The sequence below is a fragment of the Ambystoma mexicanum genome, chromosome 2p, assembly GCF_040938575.1.
Source record: "Ambystoma mexicanum isolate Mex_15411 chromosome 2p, UKY_AmexF1_1, whole genome shotgun sequence".
In the NCBI taxonomy this organism is placed as follows: Eukaryota; Metazoa; Chordata; class Amphibia; order Caudata; family Ambystomatidae; genus Ambystoma; species Ambystoma mexicanum.
The window spans coordinates 1314377692-1314394060 of NC_090923.1; the positions used below are offsets into that span (position 1 = coordinate 1314377692).

Sequence of the window (16369 nt, forward strand, 5' to 3'; positions counted from 1 at the left end):
GTTCAAGCTCCAGGTTGGAACCGGCATGGGGGTAGGAGGGTATGTATGCAAAAGCCCTTTAAAGAATACCTTTATAGCCGGAAGGGAGAGTAAGGACTGCGTCTCCAGGGTCGTTGTGTATGCCGTAATGGCTGATAGGTGGACCTTGATCGACCTTGAGGTGGACAGTGAAAGTCCTGCTTTGGCTAAGTGCAACAAGTAAGGAAGTACTTGCTCAACCGAAGCAGTGAGAGGATCAATAGCATACGTCTCGCACCACTTGGAAAAACAAGTCCATTTCCTAGTGTAGGTGATGCGTGTAGAAGGAGCCCTTGAGGCCCTGATTATATCCCAGCATTCTGCAGGCAGATTGAGATTCATCAGCTTACGCTGCTCAGGAACCAAGCCTTGATAGACAGGCTCGCTGGGTCATGGTGGAGGTCCTTGCGGTTCTGTTGCATTAATAGATACTGATGTGCTTTGAGGCAAATCGGGGGCCATCGGGATAGGTGCTGTCGGGTCGAGTATCAGACCTGCCATGCCCAGTCCGGTGCAATTAGGAACATTGAACACTTCTGCTCTTAGTCTGCGTAGTATCCTGGAAATGAGGGGAAAGCATGTAGGAATTTCCCCATCCAATCCACTGAGAAAGCGTCTCCTACTGACTGACTCTCTGGGTACCTGGAGATGAACATTCTTGTTGGCCTTGTTGGCAAAAAGATTGAGATGTGGATGGCCCTATAAGGCGAAGATCCATTGGGCTTCCTCTTCGTCCAGCTCCCACTCGGACGACGTGTAGTCCCTGCTCAGTTTGTCCGCTAGACATTGACCACTCCCGGAAGGTGTTCCGCCTTCATTTGGACTCTGTGATGCAAGGCCCATGTCCATATAGGTGGGCTTCTTGAGACAAGACCTTGTGCCTCCTTGCTTGTTTGTGTAGTGCATGGAGGTCATGTTGTTTGTCTGGACAGTAAGTACCTGCCCCGCTACTACAGGAAGGAAAGCTTTCAGTGGCCACCGTATGGCCCTGAGTTCCAATACATTGATGTGGAGTTGGGACACCAGGGTTGACCAAGAGTCCTTGGTTTGTAGGTTCGCATGATGAGCGCCCCAGCCCAAAATAGATGCGTCCGTCCTCAAGAGAAGGGTTGACGTTGGTGCCTGAAACAGCATCCCTTGTAAAAGGTTCTGCGGGGAGTTCCACCATCGAAGAGCTTCGTGCAGCGTCGTTGGAATCTGGACGATGTCCTCCCAAGAGCCAAGAGCTTGTTTCCATTGGTGGTCCACACCTCCTAGACAGGCCTCATGCGAAGGAATATGCCCAGAATGGATTTGTAAGAGCGCACCAATATTGTCTTTCTCCCTAAGAACCACGAGGACAAGCTGAGAATTGCTGCTGCTCTTTCTGCCGACGGTCTCACCCTGGGAATGTTGGTATCGAGTTTGGCTCCCAGGAAAGAAACTGTCTTGCTGAGAACTGGGCAAGACTTTGCGCTGTTTATGGAGAAACCTAACCCCTTTAGAAGATTTGTCGTCTTTGAAAACTGCCAAGCGAGCGCTTGAGGCGGAAGTTGCCCTTATCACCCAGTTGTCCAGATTGGGGAAGACTTCTTTCCCTGTCCTCCCGAGTTTTGCAGCTACTGGTGCCAGGCATTTTGTAAACTCTCGGTGCTGATCTCAGACCGAACAGGAGCACTCGAAATTGAAAATTGCCTACTGTGAAACGGTGGAATTTTCTGTGTGCTGGGTGGATCGGTATGTGGAAGTACGCGTCCTCCAAGTCTAGAGTGGCTAGAAAATCGTGCATGTTTAGCCAAGGGAGCACTCCTTGCAAGGTTATCATCTTGAATTTGATGTGTTTGATATATTTGTTCAGCGCTCTCAGGTCCAAGATGGGTAGCCATTGACCATTCTTTCTGATTAGGAAGAAACAGGAGTAGAAACCCTTTCCCCTTAGAGAGTAAGGTACTTGCTCTATTGCTGCTTTGTGCAACAGCTTTTGGATTTCGGAAATTACTTGTTTTAACATATGCACCCTGCGCGGAGTCTGGGGCAGGGAAGGGGGCTGGTCTATAAATTCCAAGGTGCGTCCCTCGCGTACCAACTTACCCCCACTGGGGTGTGACGTTGAGGGGGAAGAGCTGGACTGTCAGTTTTGTTTGTTCTGCAACTTCCCTTGAGCGGAGCCCCGCCTCCCTCTCTCGGCGTACTTGTTGAAAGACTGGTACTTGGTGTCCTGGTATGAATTACCTTGCAGCTTCTGTCCATAGGAGGAGCAGGTCAAACCTCTGTAGTTTCAGGCTAAACCTCGAAAAGGACGAAAAGACAAGCGATCTTTGTCTTTATCTTTCAAAGAGCTGATGGCACGTGCTGTGATCGTGTCCGTCTTGATTTCCTTGAGGTGGTCATCAATCTTTTTCCCCGAAGAGTTCTTGACCATCGAAGGGCATGTCCAATATCTGAGCCTCGACCTCTGACCTGAAATTGGTAGCCTTCATCCAGGCCCGTCTTCTCAGTACTGTGCCGTGGGCCATCTGCCTGAAACCTGACTCCACCACATCAACTGCTGCGTCAATCATGTGATCCAAAGTTGCTTCCCCGTCGGCAACAATGGACCTGGCTTCCTCCTAGAGTTCTACAGGTAGCTGTTGGGTTAGTTTGGACATGCGGAGCCAAAGCTCGCGGTCAAATCTCACTGTCATGGCCAGCGCATTGCCCACTCGAATGGTAAGCGATGCTGATGCGGGCACTTTCCTGCCCATAGCTTCTAGCGTGCGACCGTCCTTGTCCGGAAGGGCTGATAGAGGGGATGCTGGATTGGCCAACTTTTTCCTAGCTGCTATAGTGATGACCGAGCCCGGTTTTGTATGACCTCGTAGACAAAGAGGTGCAGACTCAGGAGCCTTGTAATTTTTCTCTGGCCTGGAAACTAGAACCGGGGTGGATAAAGGTGTGGCCAATATTTTGGATCCGGACTCCCAAATGGTGTCGAGGAGAGGAATGGTAGTAACGGTTCTCCTACGTTTGTCCCTATGCTCATAAAGCACTGACTTCTTCTCCGTTGTGACCTGTAACAATTCAGCAGCTTTGCCGATAATAGTAATCATCCGGTGGTGACGAGCCACCTGGCAAATCTTTCTTCCTGGGCTTCTCGACAATGTAATCGTCCCACTCGCTAGTATCAGGCTCTTGAGTGATTTCATCTTCTTCCGGTTCTGAAAATTCTCTGAAAGGATCTTCCTGCCAGTCTGAGACCGAAACAGAGGATGGTACAATAGTTGGATCTCTAGCTGGAGATCTTGTCCTATGTGAAGAAACTGGAGAAGGGACCCTTGTCGGTGAAGCACTGAGTGTCCTGCTTCTAGACCTGCGCGGTGGCTCAGGCGAACTCTGTCTCTTCTGTGGCCTACTCCTGGAAGGCGAATGTCTTGGCGTGCTTTGTCGAGGTGAAAGATCCCTCTGCAGGAAGCTTGGCTCCTTCGGTACAGCCGACTTGTCCTTTTCATTCTGCCGTCTGTTGAACTCCTCCATGATCATTTGCATTGATAACATGAGCACAGGGTCCTAAGTATCAACGGGCACCTCTGTAGTAGGCTGCCAAGGAGGGCTGTGTTCCTTAGGTGTAAGACAATGCTGTTCTTCAATAAACTCAGTGTCTGAAAACTCCTCCTATAGGATGACGTGAGGGAGCTCTGGTATTTTTCCTAAGGGAGATAATTGTGTTCCCTGTGGTTCAAGAGCTTCTAGAGACCAAGGCGGTGCTTCCGTAGACTCAGGAAGACTGTCTTCATTGGATGGCGTAACAGTGGCATCAGCGAGGGGCGTTCTAGGCCCTATTTCTTCTGTCGGTAAAGAAGCTTGCGGTGCCATCGACAGCGATTCCGTTGATGAAGATTTCGTAGATGGTAGCTTGCCCTTATCCGTCGAGGAGTGCTTCATGGACGAATGTCTCGCGGACGAGTGCTTCGTGGACGAGTGATGAGCTTCCTTCGTCGATGATTGCTTCATGGATGATAAACACGCTGACGGGGGGGGACTTGGTCGTGGACGATGAAGTTTGCCGTGTGGTGGTTGTCGATGAGGGTTTTGTCGACGGCTTGGTGGACGATGGGCCTCTATCTTTACTGCAGCTCGTAGACGGCTTCTCCGTGGACAACTGCCCCCACCGTTTTTTTGCAAACTCCTCCTTACCTTTGGAGGTAGTTTTTGCTGCAAAATGCTTCATCTTATGGTTTGTAGATTCCAGGGGAGGTAGGAAAGGTATAATTTCCAGCTTCCTCTTACTCTTGGGAGTGGAAGAGGAACTCCTTTCCACTGAAGAGGCCCTTCTTTTAGACGTTTGCCTCTCGGATGTTTTGCTGGAGTGAACAGGGGCTGTCTTTGCAGATTCCTCGTCAGAAGAAAGCCCCTTGGCTTCCAAATGCATAAGACGTCTTCTATGCCGGTCTTGAAGGGTCTTGGTCGAAAAAGACTTACAAATATGACATTTCTGGATGTCATGAGGATATAGACAGTATATGCAGTGATCATGAGGGTCTTTCATGTAAACCACCTTTCTCCTGCACCTCGTGCAATCCCTGAACAGCCAGAAGTTCAGCCATCTGAAGAGCAGGTTCACTCGACGAATTTAGTATATTTAAAAATATAAACTACTGTGGAAATGGAAGAAAAATCGAAAAGCTCAGAGAGCTTGAGGATTCCCTGTGTCAGACTGCGGTGAAAAATCTGAAGATGGCTGACTGGGGTGGAGCTTAAGCCCTGCCACCTCATTGGTTTGGGCCATAAAGGACCAAAGTGAGGTAGAGGGACTACACAATGGAATGGCTCTTCGGCCATAATGGTCTATGTACATGCATTTATATGCAGCAATGTATGTATATATAAAAAATAAAAAAATAAAAATATATATTTTTTAATAATTATTTATCACCGAGGATTCCCAGTCCGACGACGGGGAATATTCAAGCATCTGAATCTATGGAAGATCCAATGCTGGAGAATATATGAACACCAATTTACAGAGACCCACTACGGAAATATTAAAAAGGGGGAATTTAGAGTGCAACTAACCCCTCTCATAATGCGTGGAAATGCAAAGTGCAAACATTTAAGCAACAGTGAGAGGATAACTTATCAAAGGGATACGTTATCCAACCTTATACACGATGCCCTGTGGGAAAACAGAAGACTTGGCTGGAGAGTCAACCAGGCCATTCAAGTTTATGAAAACAGAAATTCTGGCAGGAGAGCAAACCAGGAAATTGGAAAGGATTGTATTACATAAGAAAGAAGAAACCAATATTGTAAAAACAAAACCGTTTTTTTGTCTACGAGTGTGGTAGTTGGCCTTGCAAGGCCAAAATAACTATTGTATGGAAAAAGCCTCAGGGAACAATGAGGCATCCAGGAGAAAGGGACTTTCTTCTGGAACCAAGAACCTTCTTCTCTGAGGAACCTTTTGTTTGTATATTTTATTCTTTATGAACACTTTTTCTGAACATTCCAAGATAAAGACATTTCCCTTTTGGTGTAGATAGGGAAATTCCTCTTAGAGCAGGGTCAGGGGGGCCTTTCCCCAACCCCTTTTACTTTTATTAAAGTATTTAACCACAAACATGACAAACTCGTGTCCGACTTTCATTTCGGACTCCTAACAGGGGTTAACAACTCCTGTGTGTCCTCCTATCCGCACTTGGTCTCGGGGCTATATGTGAGTGTAACCGTGGACTGAATAACAGGTGTATATACTTGCTGCCTTCACTGTACTTTCTGTATAATCACCCTCATGCTGTTGATATAAGGGTTTTAGATCCCTGCCACAATGCACTAGCCAGGACTCCTACCTCACACAAAGGTTCCTCAAGCGAGAACTTCCCGTAGGGGAGTATTTCAGAGGTTCCATGCCGACTGGGTTAGTGAGGGCTGGGTCACTTCCCCTGACCCCCACGTAGCCTGATCCTTCTCCATGGGTGCTCTAGATGCAGCTGTGTTTAAATATACACACATTCAGAGGGGCCCATCAGGGAACAGTATCATGCGATCCTGAATAGATACATGAAAATGTTACTGAAAATAGCTCTAGGGGTCTCATATTGACTACAAGCTCCTATTTTCATCAGAATGTTCTAAACAAAAAAGTACATTACACAGACCTCTGCTTCTTTGTTATCATATTTTGCTGCATTTCGTACACCTTGACTTTTCCGTCTGAGTTTTTTCAGGTCAGCTCGAGATCTTTCCAGAGAGTCTAATTTAATTCTGTGTTCTGTCTGGTACTTCTTTAAAGTTGCCTGCAAACATAATCAAAACGTTTAGGCATGCAAATATGGTTTGATCTTTCAAAACATTATAGCCAAGATGAATATTGTCAAATTCTACATTCCCAAGATGCAATAATGGACACAAAACTTTACAGTGATACTGAGTGATAGTCACCTGGGAAAAGGTTGCATGGGGAAAAATGTCCCCACATTTCCACTCCCAAGAAATGCAAGCACTTTACCCAAATATTCTAGGGTGGGAGTATATAATAGTAACTAATACCAGTATTAGAATAAGTGGGAGAAAGCATTTAGGGGTGCAGGAAAAAAGTTGCCTACCTGGCAACTTTTTCCCAGTCAACATTATCACATGGAACCTTTACAGTTATCTGGGTACTCTGTCATTGTTCTCCCTGCTTCACAACTGGTTTGGAGTCCTATAGCATTAGTAGGCCTTGTTAAAAACTGCTATTTATGAAAGTTGCTTAAGATTCCAAGTTATGACAGGCTTCAGTACACGTCATTCCAAGAGTCATCTACCATTCCCCTCAATATTTAACAGCCCATTAAACTTGCATGTGAAATTACTAAATTGTGACATTGGGGAAAGTTACTTAACCTGTAAGTTCTCGTTCTCCATCACAGGAATCTTCATTATGATCCAAATCACACAATGCATACAATGAGCACGATTCCAGAACACACTTCTAATTTAAAATATAGCCAATCTAAAATTTGCTGAATATTACTAGCATTCATTCTTTTTTTTGGAATGTAGAAGAAGTCGGGAGCACATTTTCTGTGCCTGCATTATCAACTGCAAAGCACAGTAAAAAGTAGGGGAAAAAAGAATCAAAGAAATGATCACGCTGTTCATAGGAAAGCCTTTACATTCACTGTCTCTCTTTAAGAATAAAGCTCTACAGGGTGCCCTATAATGCACTGCAGTGACTGTTGAGTCGATTTATTTTTTTCAGAGACTACGAAGGATCCTTTGTCAAACACAGAATAAAGTTTGTCTGCCATCCCGGGGAGCCATGATGGTGTTTATGATTCAAATTTACATAGCCATGATCATGATATGGCTTATCAGCTAAGGTAAATAGGTTTATTATTCAGTGTTTCTGGGGAGGCAAGATGGTTCTCTGAAATCGGATACGGGACATTTCACAATGGGGCCCCAAAGAAAAAACTGCAAAATCTGAGGCGAGGGAGGGAGTCACTTGGTCCATGGCCATACAACTCCATAGACGCTGGATCTAATTTAGATAGCTGGGAGAATGTTCCCATAGTGGGAGTATGGAAGCTGTTCAGTTCTTTAGTGGTCAGGTCGAAAGATTCTGTATCTTTTAGACCCAGTCACCATCATTTGGGGCATAGCACTACTATCTTGCAGCCTAAAATCTCTAGTCACTATTAGCATGTATTTTCAATAGAATTGTATGTTAGGGCAGTTCCACCTATGAGTATCATGTCTCCCCTGTTTCCACATTCGCTCCAGCAATTATCAGACTAATCTCGAAGTACTTTTTTTTGAGGTGAAGGGGTTCGACACCAAGCCTTCAGCACTATAGGTAGTTCCTCTCATTTGCATCCATCTACCTGCCCATGTTATTTCTTTCAAAGCCATCAGCCAGACTTCAGACGTATTAGTGTTTGACACTACTTCCCAATTTGCCAGGTATCTCCACTTGACTTATTTTTCTGCACTAGTAATTTATATAGTCCCGATATTAGAGGAGCGGTACCTTTATGGCGAGCGATACATTACTCTAGAGGAGTATGTTCCCAGGCTGCACCCTTATCCTTGGGTTTTAATATCCAATGTCTGAGCTGAAAGTTGGATTGACTATCATTTTCAGAATGTTCATCTGATCCTTACAACATACGAAACATTTAATGCAGCCACCCTCCAACATACCTTGTAACATATCAAGTCCCCCCATCTCCATTTTTGGAAGCACACTCCCTTATGCGCTGGGGAAAGGTTTGGGTTAAAATGAATTAGTTTGAACGGTGATGTGAAGGTAGTCAATTTCTACTTTTATAACTAATTGGTCTCAGATGCAGAGTGTGGTATTTGTGTTTGTATTGGCATATGCATTGGAGGGCAAACCACTCCTTGCAAGCCAGAACACTTTCTTATATGTCATAGCCACTATGGCATGGTCCATCCATGCCCATTATTTTCCTGTTGGACAAGACCAATTGTATATTATTCTTAGTTGCTCAGCATTATAGCATGCCCCAAAGACCAAAAAAGGCTGACCCCCTTTTGATTTTACGGCCCTAAGAAGGCATTTTTTAACTCCCCAAAAATAGGCCAAACAGTTTATGTAAATGGATAAAGAATGGTTTGAGGACTTTAATTGTGGGGGGCCTGAAGACAGTGTAGACATGTTGGCAAGGTCATCATTTTGTTTCCATCTTGCACAGCCAGAAGAACAAGCTACTTAACCATGGTAATGTTCTTTCCATTGGATGTTCTTCCCACGTATTCCTCATCTTTTGATATTTCCTTTCCAGCTTTAGCTGCTTTGGAAAAAAAATATTCCTCGACAGAGGATGCAGTGCGTTGGTCTCGACGACTATGTCCCTCGAGGGCCCACGTCTGAAGTCATCACTAGCATGCGCAGCGAGTGCGGGCTTCAGTTCAGTTTTCCCCCTTTTTAGAGGAAATACTAGCAATCCCCTTAGACCGTATTAGACTCTAAAAGAGCATGATGGGAGAAAACACAAATTCTACAGTAGGGGAGGCTGGGAGGGGCGGTGAGGAATACGTGGGAGGAACATCAAACGAAAAGAACATTACCACTGGTAAGTAACTTGTTCTTCAAATGGATTGCATCCTCCCACGTATTCTTCATCTTTTGATAGACCCCCAAAGCAGTATCAGTCTTGGTGGCAGGATTGAGAATTTAGATCTGTCCTTAAAGGTTATCACAGACCGAATGAAGGAACGCCTTTCCAAATCCTCCTTTGTGCATGAAAGTTGTGTCCATAGAATACTATTTTACAAAAGTATGGATGGTGGACCAGGTGGCTGCCGCACAGATGTCCTTAATTGGCACCCCTCTCTGTAGAGCAGAAGATGTTGCCATGCCCCTCGTAGAATGGGCTCCCAGACCCTATGGAGGATCTTTACCAGCTAATCTATAACATGCCCCAATAGTCAGAATAATACATCTGAATAGTGTGTTTTGTTACTGCCAAACCTAATATATGACCCATATAATTAATACATAATTGATCCTCTTGGCGAATTTTAGTCATTCATGAAATATCAAAATAGTGCCCTACTTGGGTCCACTCTATGCAACCTCTCCTTCCTCCTTTTCCAGGATGAGGAGGTGGGTAAAAAGTTGGTTAAACTATTTTTTGAGACAAATCAAAGTCGGAGACTAATTTTGGCAGAAAAGGTTTCACTTTAAGAACGACTTGTTATTATATAATACAGTGTATGGAGGTTTACAAGAAAGTGCCTGCAACTCGCTCACCCTGCAGGCTGATGTTATTGCTACTAGCAAAATGGTTTTTAACGTTAGCAGTCTTAATGGACATGAATTCAGAGGTTCGAATGGAATGCATTTTAGAAATGTTAGTACATGATTTCAATCCCATTCAGGGACCTGAAAAGGAGTAGGTGGAAACACATTAGTGAGTCCCTTAAGAAATGGTATTATTAATGGGATTTTAAAGTAGGAAGTGTCTTCTGAGAAGCGCTTTAAGATCGAAAGCGCCACCAGATAACCCTTTATTGTTCCAATCTGAAGCCCCATATTTGCTAAGTGTAACAAAAAAGATAACACCATAGGCGTATGACATTGAAAATGATCCACGTTCTCTTCCCTGCACGAGCTGCTGAATTTGTTCCAATGGCAGCGATACAAGGATTTTGTTGCTGGCCTTCTGGCCGCAAAGCAAAATCTCCATTACGTCATCCTGGATGTCCCATTCCTTATAAAACAATCTCTCAGAAACCATGCATGAAGTTTGAGTGTCTTGACCTCTGATGGAGAACCTGACCCTGCTCTCTCCTCTCGTGAAAGAAGGTCCTCCCTTTGTGGAAGACACATTGGAGGGCAGATGGACATGTCTAGAAGGTCCGGGTTCCATGTCCTCCTGGCCCAATCCGGAGCAATCAGGACCATGGATTTCCCCAACTTTCTCAACCTCCTAATCACGTGAGTGTTAGGCAGAATCCTGTGCAGTGCCCTTAGGGACCACTACACACAATTAAGAGTATAGGTGGCAATACTAGTTTTACCTTTGGTACAAGCCTGTACTACTGTGTCAGAGTGGTAGCAGTGGCAGAGCAACCAGGCTTAACTCAAGAGTATATGAGCAGTAGCAGAGATTACACAAAGGGACCACAATTACTATGACTCAAGCAAACACAGCCTGGCTGTCAATCACCCAGCAGGGGGGTTGTCCAGCCTGGACACCCACCTCAGCCAATCATGGCAAAGTGCAACTTGGGTTTCCAAGGATACCCTGGGCAGGGGGTGACTACACCCCTCCCTCACATTCAGCCCACCTAGACACCTAGGCTCCTGGTGGGGGGCTTCTGTGCAGACTCCTCAATAATTTCTAGGCAAAGGAGTATAAACTTCATCAGGAACCACCAAAGGTGTAGGCTTTAGGGGAGGCTTTGATTCAGCCTCTTTGCCAGTTTTAACATGCTCAGAAGGCTGAGTTGAAGCAACAGTAATTTTTGGCGCAGATGATTTTGGTGGCGACGTCAACAAAGGCGTTGATGGAGTAGATGGAAATGGCACCGACGGCGTCGAGGATTCGACTGACGTCTTCGAGGATTTCTTCTTCGATGGCGTTGATGTCGTCGAGCGTCTGTCACGACTCATGTGACTTTCTTTCATCAGAGACCTTGAAGGTTCTCGATGGGTCTGTTGGGGAGGAGCGAGCGGCTTTGGCTAGCCCTCCCTGCACCCCTCTAGCGCTTTACAATTAGTCAAGACTTCTAAGCACTATAGCACTAGGAAGGGCTCGCTTTCAGGTATTTCGTCGATCACCCGGCCTAGAGGGCAGGCAAGTGAACGGGACCGCTCTCCTGGCTTTCGAAGAAGGCGTGGATGGAGGCTTGCCCTTCTCGAAAATGTCTAGCATTTTCATACGAAATGCCTCCCACTCTGCGGATGAAGAATGTTTGGTGGGGCACTTACATTTTCTGGGGGATTCGTCCGACGATGATGATGATGGCGACCGATGGTGCCGACTCTTCGATCGTTTCGTCAAGGATGACGAGTGGCAGGAGCCACTACGGGATCTTGAACTTTTTTTGTCCTTTTCGCATCCAGGAGAACGATCTCCAGACTCGACGGTCGAGGAACAATCAGTTTTAGTTTTATGGCCTACCTGCAATTTTCCCTTCCTTTTTTGCAGGGCTTTACTCGCCAAACACCATAGGCAAGAGCGATACAGATCCATGATGGACATTTTCGAATCGCATTCACTGCACTTTTTGAAACTGGAACGAGGTGTTGTTGGAGTCGATGACGAAGACATTGTTGATGATTTTATTAAGATTTTTGAAGAACTGCGTAGTAAGTAAATACTAACGAGGCGTGTGTTAGGCAGAATCCTGTGCAGTACCCTTAGGGACCACTACACAAGATTAGGATTACAAGTGGCAGTACAATTTCACCTTTGGTACAAGCCTGTACTACACAGAAAAAAGTGGTAGCAGTGGCTGAGCAGCCAGACTTATCTCAAGAGCAAATGAGCAGTAGTAGAGATTACACAAAGGACTACAATTACTGTGACTCAAGCAAACACTGACTCAAGGTTTCTGGTTAAAAAGTAAACATACATTTATTTCTAAACCATCTGTTCATAAAACACTTAACTTCTATTAAATCAAAACCACACTGTAAATACACTACACAACCAATTCCACTTGTTCAAGCAAATTCAAGGTAAGTACAGTAGGATTTGACAGACCGGTGTTGCGAAAGAACAGCGTAACCACGGGAAGAAATGCAACCGAAGTCAAACACTTAGCACGCAGAATTAAAACAAGGGAAAAGTGGATAAAATCATAGGCAATGCTTTAGTCAATGCAATAGAATCAGAGGACTTGTTCAAAGATGTAGATAAAAGTCAATAGGCCTGCACCAGTGTCACGGGAGCAGATGCTCTGTTGTTGAGGATCACACGTTTACGAACAGTTCGAGATTCAAGATGCCAGGAGTACTTAGATATTGTCAAAAGGAGGCAAAAGTTATAAGAGGGAAGGAAGAAAGGACAAGCCCTCGTGGACGAGAAGGGTTCACCCAGATTCCTCAAGGTCGGACGTAGAGAACGACCAAATATGCACAGTACCTTATTCTGCTGACGAAAGCTGGTGCCACGGCAGTTGTTCCTGGTAGTTCCAGCAGACTCACGGTTCCTGAAGCCTCAGTCATGGGGACAAGAAGGACGACATCTGGAGCGATCTGCACTACCCAGGGATGAAACCAGCAGCAGCAAAAGCAACGATGAATAAAAGGTGCGCTCCTTTAAATCAGGAGAGGGCTCTTCTGATGGATATCGGGACCATTACAGCACTGCAGTGATTTCAACCCAGAAGAGGATTCTCTGGCTGAAGGGTGAGCTGGTTGATCCCACCAGGATCAAGGGAAGAAGACTCCGGACTGGATCCTCCCTTGTCTCTGAAGGGTAGATAGCTCGAGACTGCAGCAGGGCTTCACTGGGACTCGGGGATGCAGCAGCCGTCTTCTCCGCTTCTCTTGGGTTCCTTGCAGTTCCAATGGTGACTGACTTCTAGCCCAAGAGTTCTGCCTTTTATGCCGAAATCCCCCATTCACACAGCCTGGCTTTCAATCACTCAGCAGGGGGTTGTCCAGCCCGGAAAACCACCTTAGTCAATCAATACAAAGTGCGACTTGGATCTCCAAGGAGACCCTGTGCAGGGGGTAACTACACCCCTCCCTCACATTCAGCCCACCAAGACACCCAGGTGCCAAAAGGAGGGCTTCGAGAGAAGCCCGCCAAACGACAGTGAACAAAGGAGGCAAACCTGGTTTGCCGCGCAAAGTAAAACACAAGAAAGATTTAAACAAAGAAATGGTGACAAAACCTAACCGGAGCCAAATTAAAACCAATATGGGCAAGCGGGTTTCTTGTTCGAGGCTACTAGATTAGCCTAAAACATTACCACGTTATGTGATATAATCGCGGTACAAGTTAGGGTAGATACCACTGCCACCAGCTAAGTCTTAGTGTTAAGAGAGCAAAACAATGCTCCAAGAGGCAGAGATAAAAAGGGATAGTAGTTAACCCTTTCCAATACTCCATGTAAGATGGGGTGTACTGGATCTGTGGTAAATGTGACTATATAAAGTTAATGGCAACTTTACATGTTTCTCGGGGACAGTAGTCAGCCCCAGAAAAATGGAGTCAGTGGGAAGTCTAAAAGACAACCCTGTGTTACTGCACTGAAGGTGCTGTGTAACACCCAAAATAAAGGTGATGCCTAGGGAGTTGGTGAGACTCCATAGCTCATGAGCACAAAAAGCACAACATACACAAAAATACACCTTAAGAGTGGGAAAAAGGTTCACACTCTTACGAAGTAGAAAAAAAATAAAGCCCAGAAATCCAGCAAAGCTGCTGAGGGACTCACTAGGTAAGGGAAATTAGCCCTAGAATGAGAATTCTCCCCAACAGCACGCCAAGTTTCCGAAGCAAACATGTTTGCGGAATTACCGAACTGAGGCAAACGGCGCTGCGCGTGCTAGTTTACACTTGATGACATCACCCTCGACGGGGGCCTTCGATGGGCATCGACTCGACGCCATCGGCGCACAGCGCCCTCTGCCGAGAATTTTTTTTCCAAAAGCAGCTCAAGCTGGACGAGATATCAAAGATGAGGAATACGTTGGAAGACACAATCCATTTGAAACATCATTTTGCAGACCTGTCTGCAGCAAGGGCACCTGCAGTTGAAGAGGAGGCGGAGGATCGGGAGAAAAACTGCCCTCCTTGTTTCTGTTTTTTCCGCCGAGGACCACTGGAGGAGCGATCTGCATGGCGCGCTCTTCGGTACTGAAACCCTCTGAAGCCCGAGAAAAATCTTGATTGGAATTTCTGTTTTTTTGGTGCAAGATGTTTTGGATGGGGCAGGTTTTGCTAAAACAGACACAGATTTGGCCATCAGCGTAGTTGCCTTTGTTTTGCTGAGTTCCTCGTCAGTGGAGGAATGGAAAAGCTCTTTGCCATCAAAGGGCAGGCCTGGCACCTTGTCTTGGACCTCCCTTGAGAACTTGGTGGCATGGAGCCATGCCTGGTGGGAAACATCAAGGCTGATCATAAGGCCCCGGGCTGAAGTGTCCACATGATGGGCTGCAGCCTCTGGCAGATCTTGAGCCAACACCCTGGCATCAGACAGGCCTTCCTCGAAGTCTTCCAGTCTATCCTGAGGGATACAGTCTTGAAATTTTGACAATTCTTTCCATAACTTGTGGTTGGCTGCAGCAAGTATGACCTACATGTTAGCATGACGCAGCTGAAGCTCAGCATTAGCAAATAATTTTTACTGATACCGTCAAGGATTTTGTCTTCTTTAGACAGTACCTGCGAAGCGGTGGTGGAGGAGGAAGAAGATTTTGATTGCAGAGTAGCCACCACCATTACTGTAGAGGAAGTAAGTGAACAGGAGGCTAAAGGAATTTCCTCTGATGACTGGAGCTTATAACGAGCGTCAATCTTTTTGTTGATGTGTTGCTCAGTATGGGTTATTTCCCAAACTCTGCGGGCTTCTGCAAGCACATCTTTTTGCTTAAATAGACCTGAGCGCTTTTATGAGTAAGCTCAGGGCCCCCGCAAGAGCTCCCCTCCTGCAAGGCTGGGAGATCTGGGTTTGGAATTTCCAGCAACGCCATTAAATCCAATACCCTGTCATGAAACGCTCTGATAGAATGGGGCTGGTCTTCATTGTCTTCGCCCAACAGCCCCTCATACTTTTTGGCAGGAACTGTAGGCTGATCTGGCACTTTTTGCTCTGGAGAAAGTGGAAGCAATGGATGTAGGGGAGGGACTGGAGGAGAAGGCCCGCTTGTAGCACAGGAGGCAGTTCTGGAGTCTGTTGAAGTAGTGGTGATAGACTTGTCAAAACAGGGAGGCTTAGGGTACATATCTTTTAAGAGGTCCCTAAAGTACGCCTTCATCAGGTCCAAATGCATGAGGGCAAAGAATGCATCTGCCGAGGATGGCTTAAGATAAGGACTGAGCAAAGGCTGTCAAAACAGGGAGGCTTAGGGTACATATCTTTGAAGAGGTCCCTAAAGTACGCCTTCATCAGGTCCAAATGCATGAGGGCAAAGAATGCATCTGCCGAGGATGGCTTAAGCTAAGGACTGAGCAAAGGCTGTCAAAACAGGGAGGCTTAGGGTACATATCTTTGAAGAGGTCCCTAAAGTACGCCTTCATCAGGTCCAAATGCATGAGGGCAAAGAATGCATCTGCCGAGGATGGCTTAAGCTAAGGACTGAGCAAAGGCTGATTCAATTGAGTCATGGGGATACAGTCCTTTGGAACAGGCTGCCATGATGGTCCGCCCCTGGCTGGATCGACATAATGCAGAGGAGCGGATATTGGGGGAAGCGCAACTGTGTGCAGAAGAGGAAATCTTGAGCGCCAGTCGATTGCCAGCCGAAAAGGATTTCTGCTATCCAGGCTAGGCAAATAAAAGGGCGGCTAGGCCCGCATACCCGCTCCCCCTGACATCACTGTTGATTTGGCAGGACCCGACAAAATGGCCGCCTCCAACCACATAGGTTGGGGTACCATTTTGTCACTCTCTGAGGAGATCTGAGTCACAGTCTTATGTGAGGCCCATGTCACCACAAACTTTTTTAGCAGCTTTTGAATCAATTGTAGCCCTCTGAGGCCGGTGCTCGAAGATCAGAGACGTTTGTCCGCAGTAAGATCCTGGGTTTTTGCCAGTCTTCTTTGCCCCCTCAGGACTTGTATGGTGTTTAGCCCCTGTGAGGGGAACCTCAGGCCTGGTGTTAAGATTCCCTGAACGAGGCCCCTCAGATCTGCTGGTTCTCTTTTTAGCCCCAATTTGGGGATCCTCTGGAACAGGCCTGGTACTTTTAGTCCCTTTACAT

The 16369-nt window shown here is 46.2% G+C and overlaps 1 protein-coding gene across 1 annotated transcript in view; it reads right to left on the bottom strand.

The window, feature by feature from the left end:
* Nucleotides 1-16369, bottom strand: part of BAIAP2L1 (BAR/IMD domain containing adaptor protein 2 like 1) — a 1517181-nt gene that overhangs the window by 1083039 nt on the left and 417773 nt on the right. The window contains exon 6 of the mRNA XM_069645654.1: nucleotides 6132-6269. Coding sequence (XP_069501755.1) covers nucleotides 6132-6269 — 138 coding nt within the window. The remainder of the gene's footprint in view (nucleotides 1-6131; nucleotides 6270-16369) is intronic.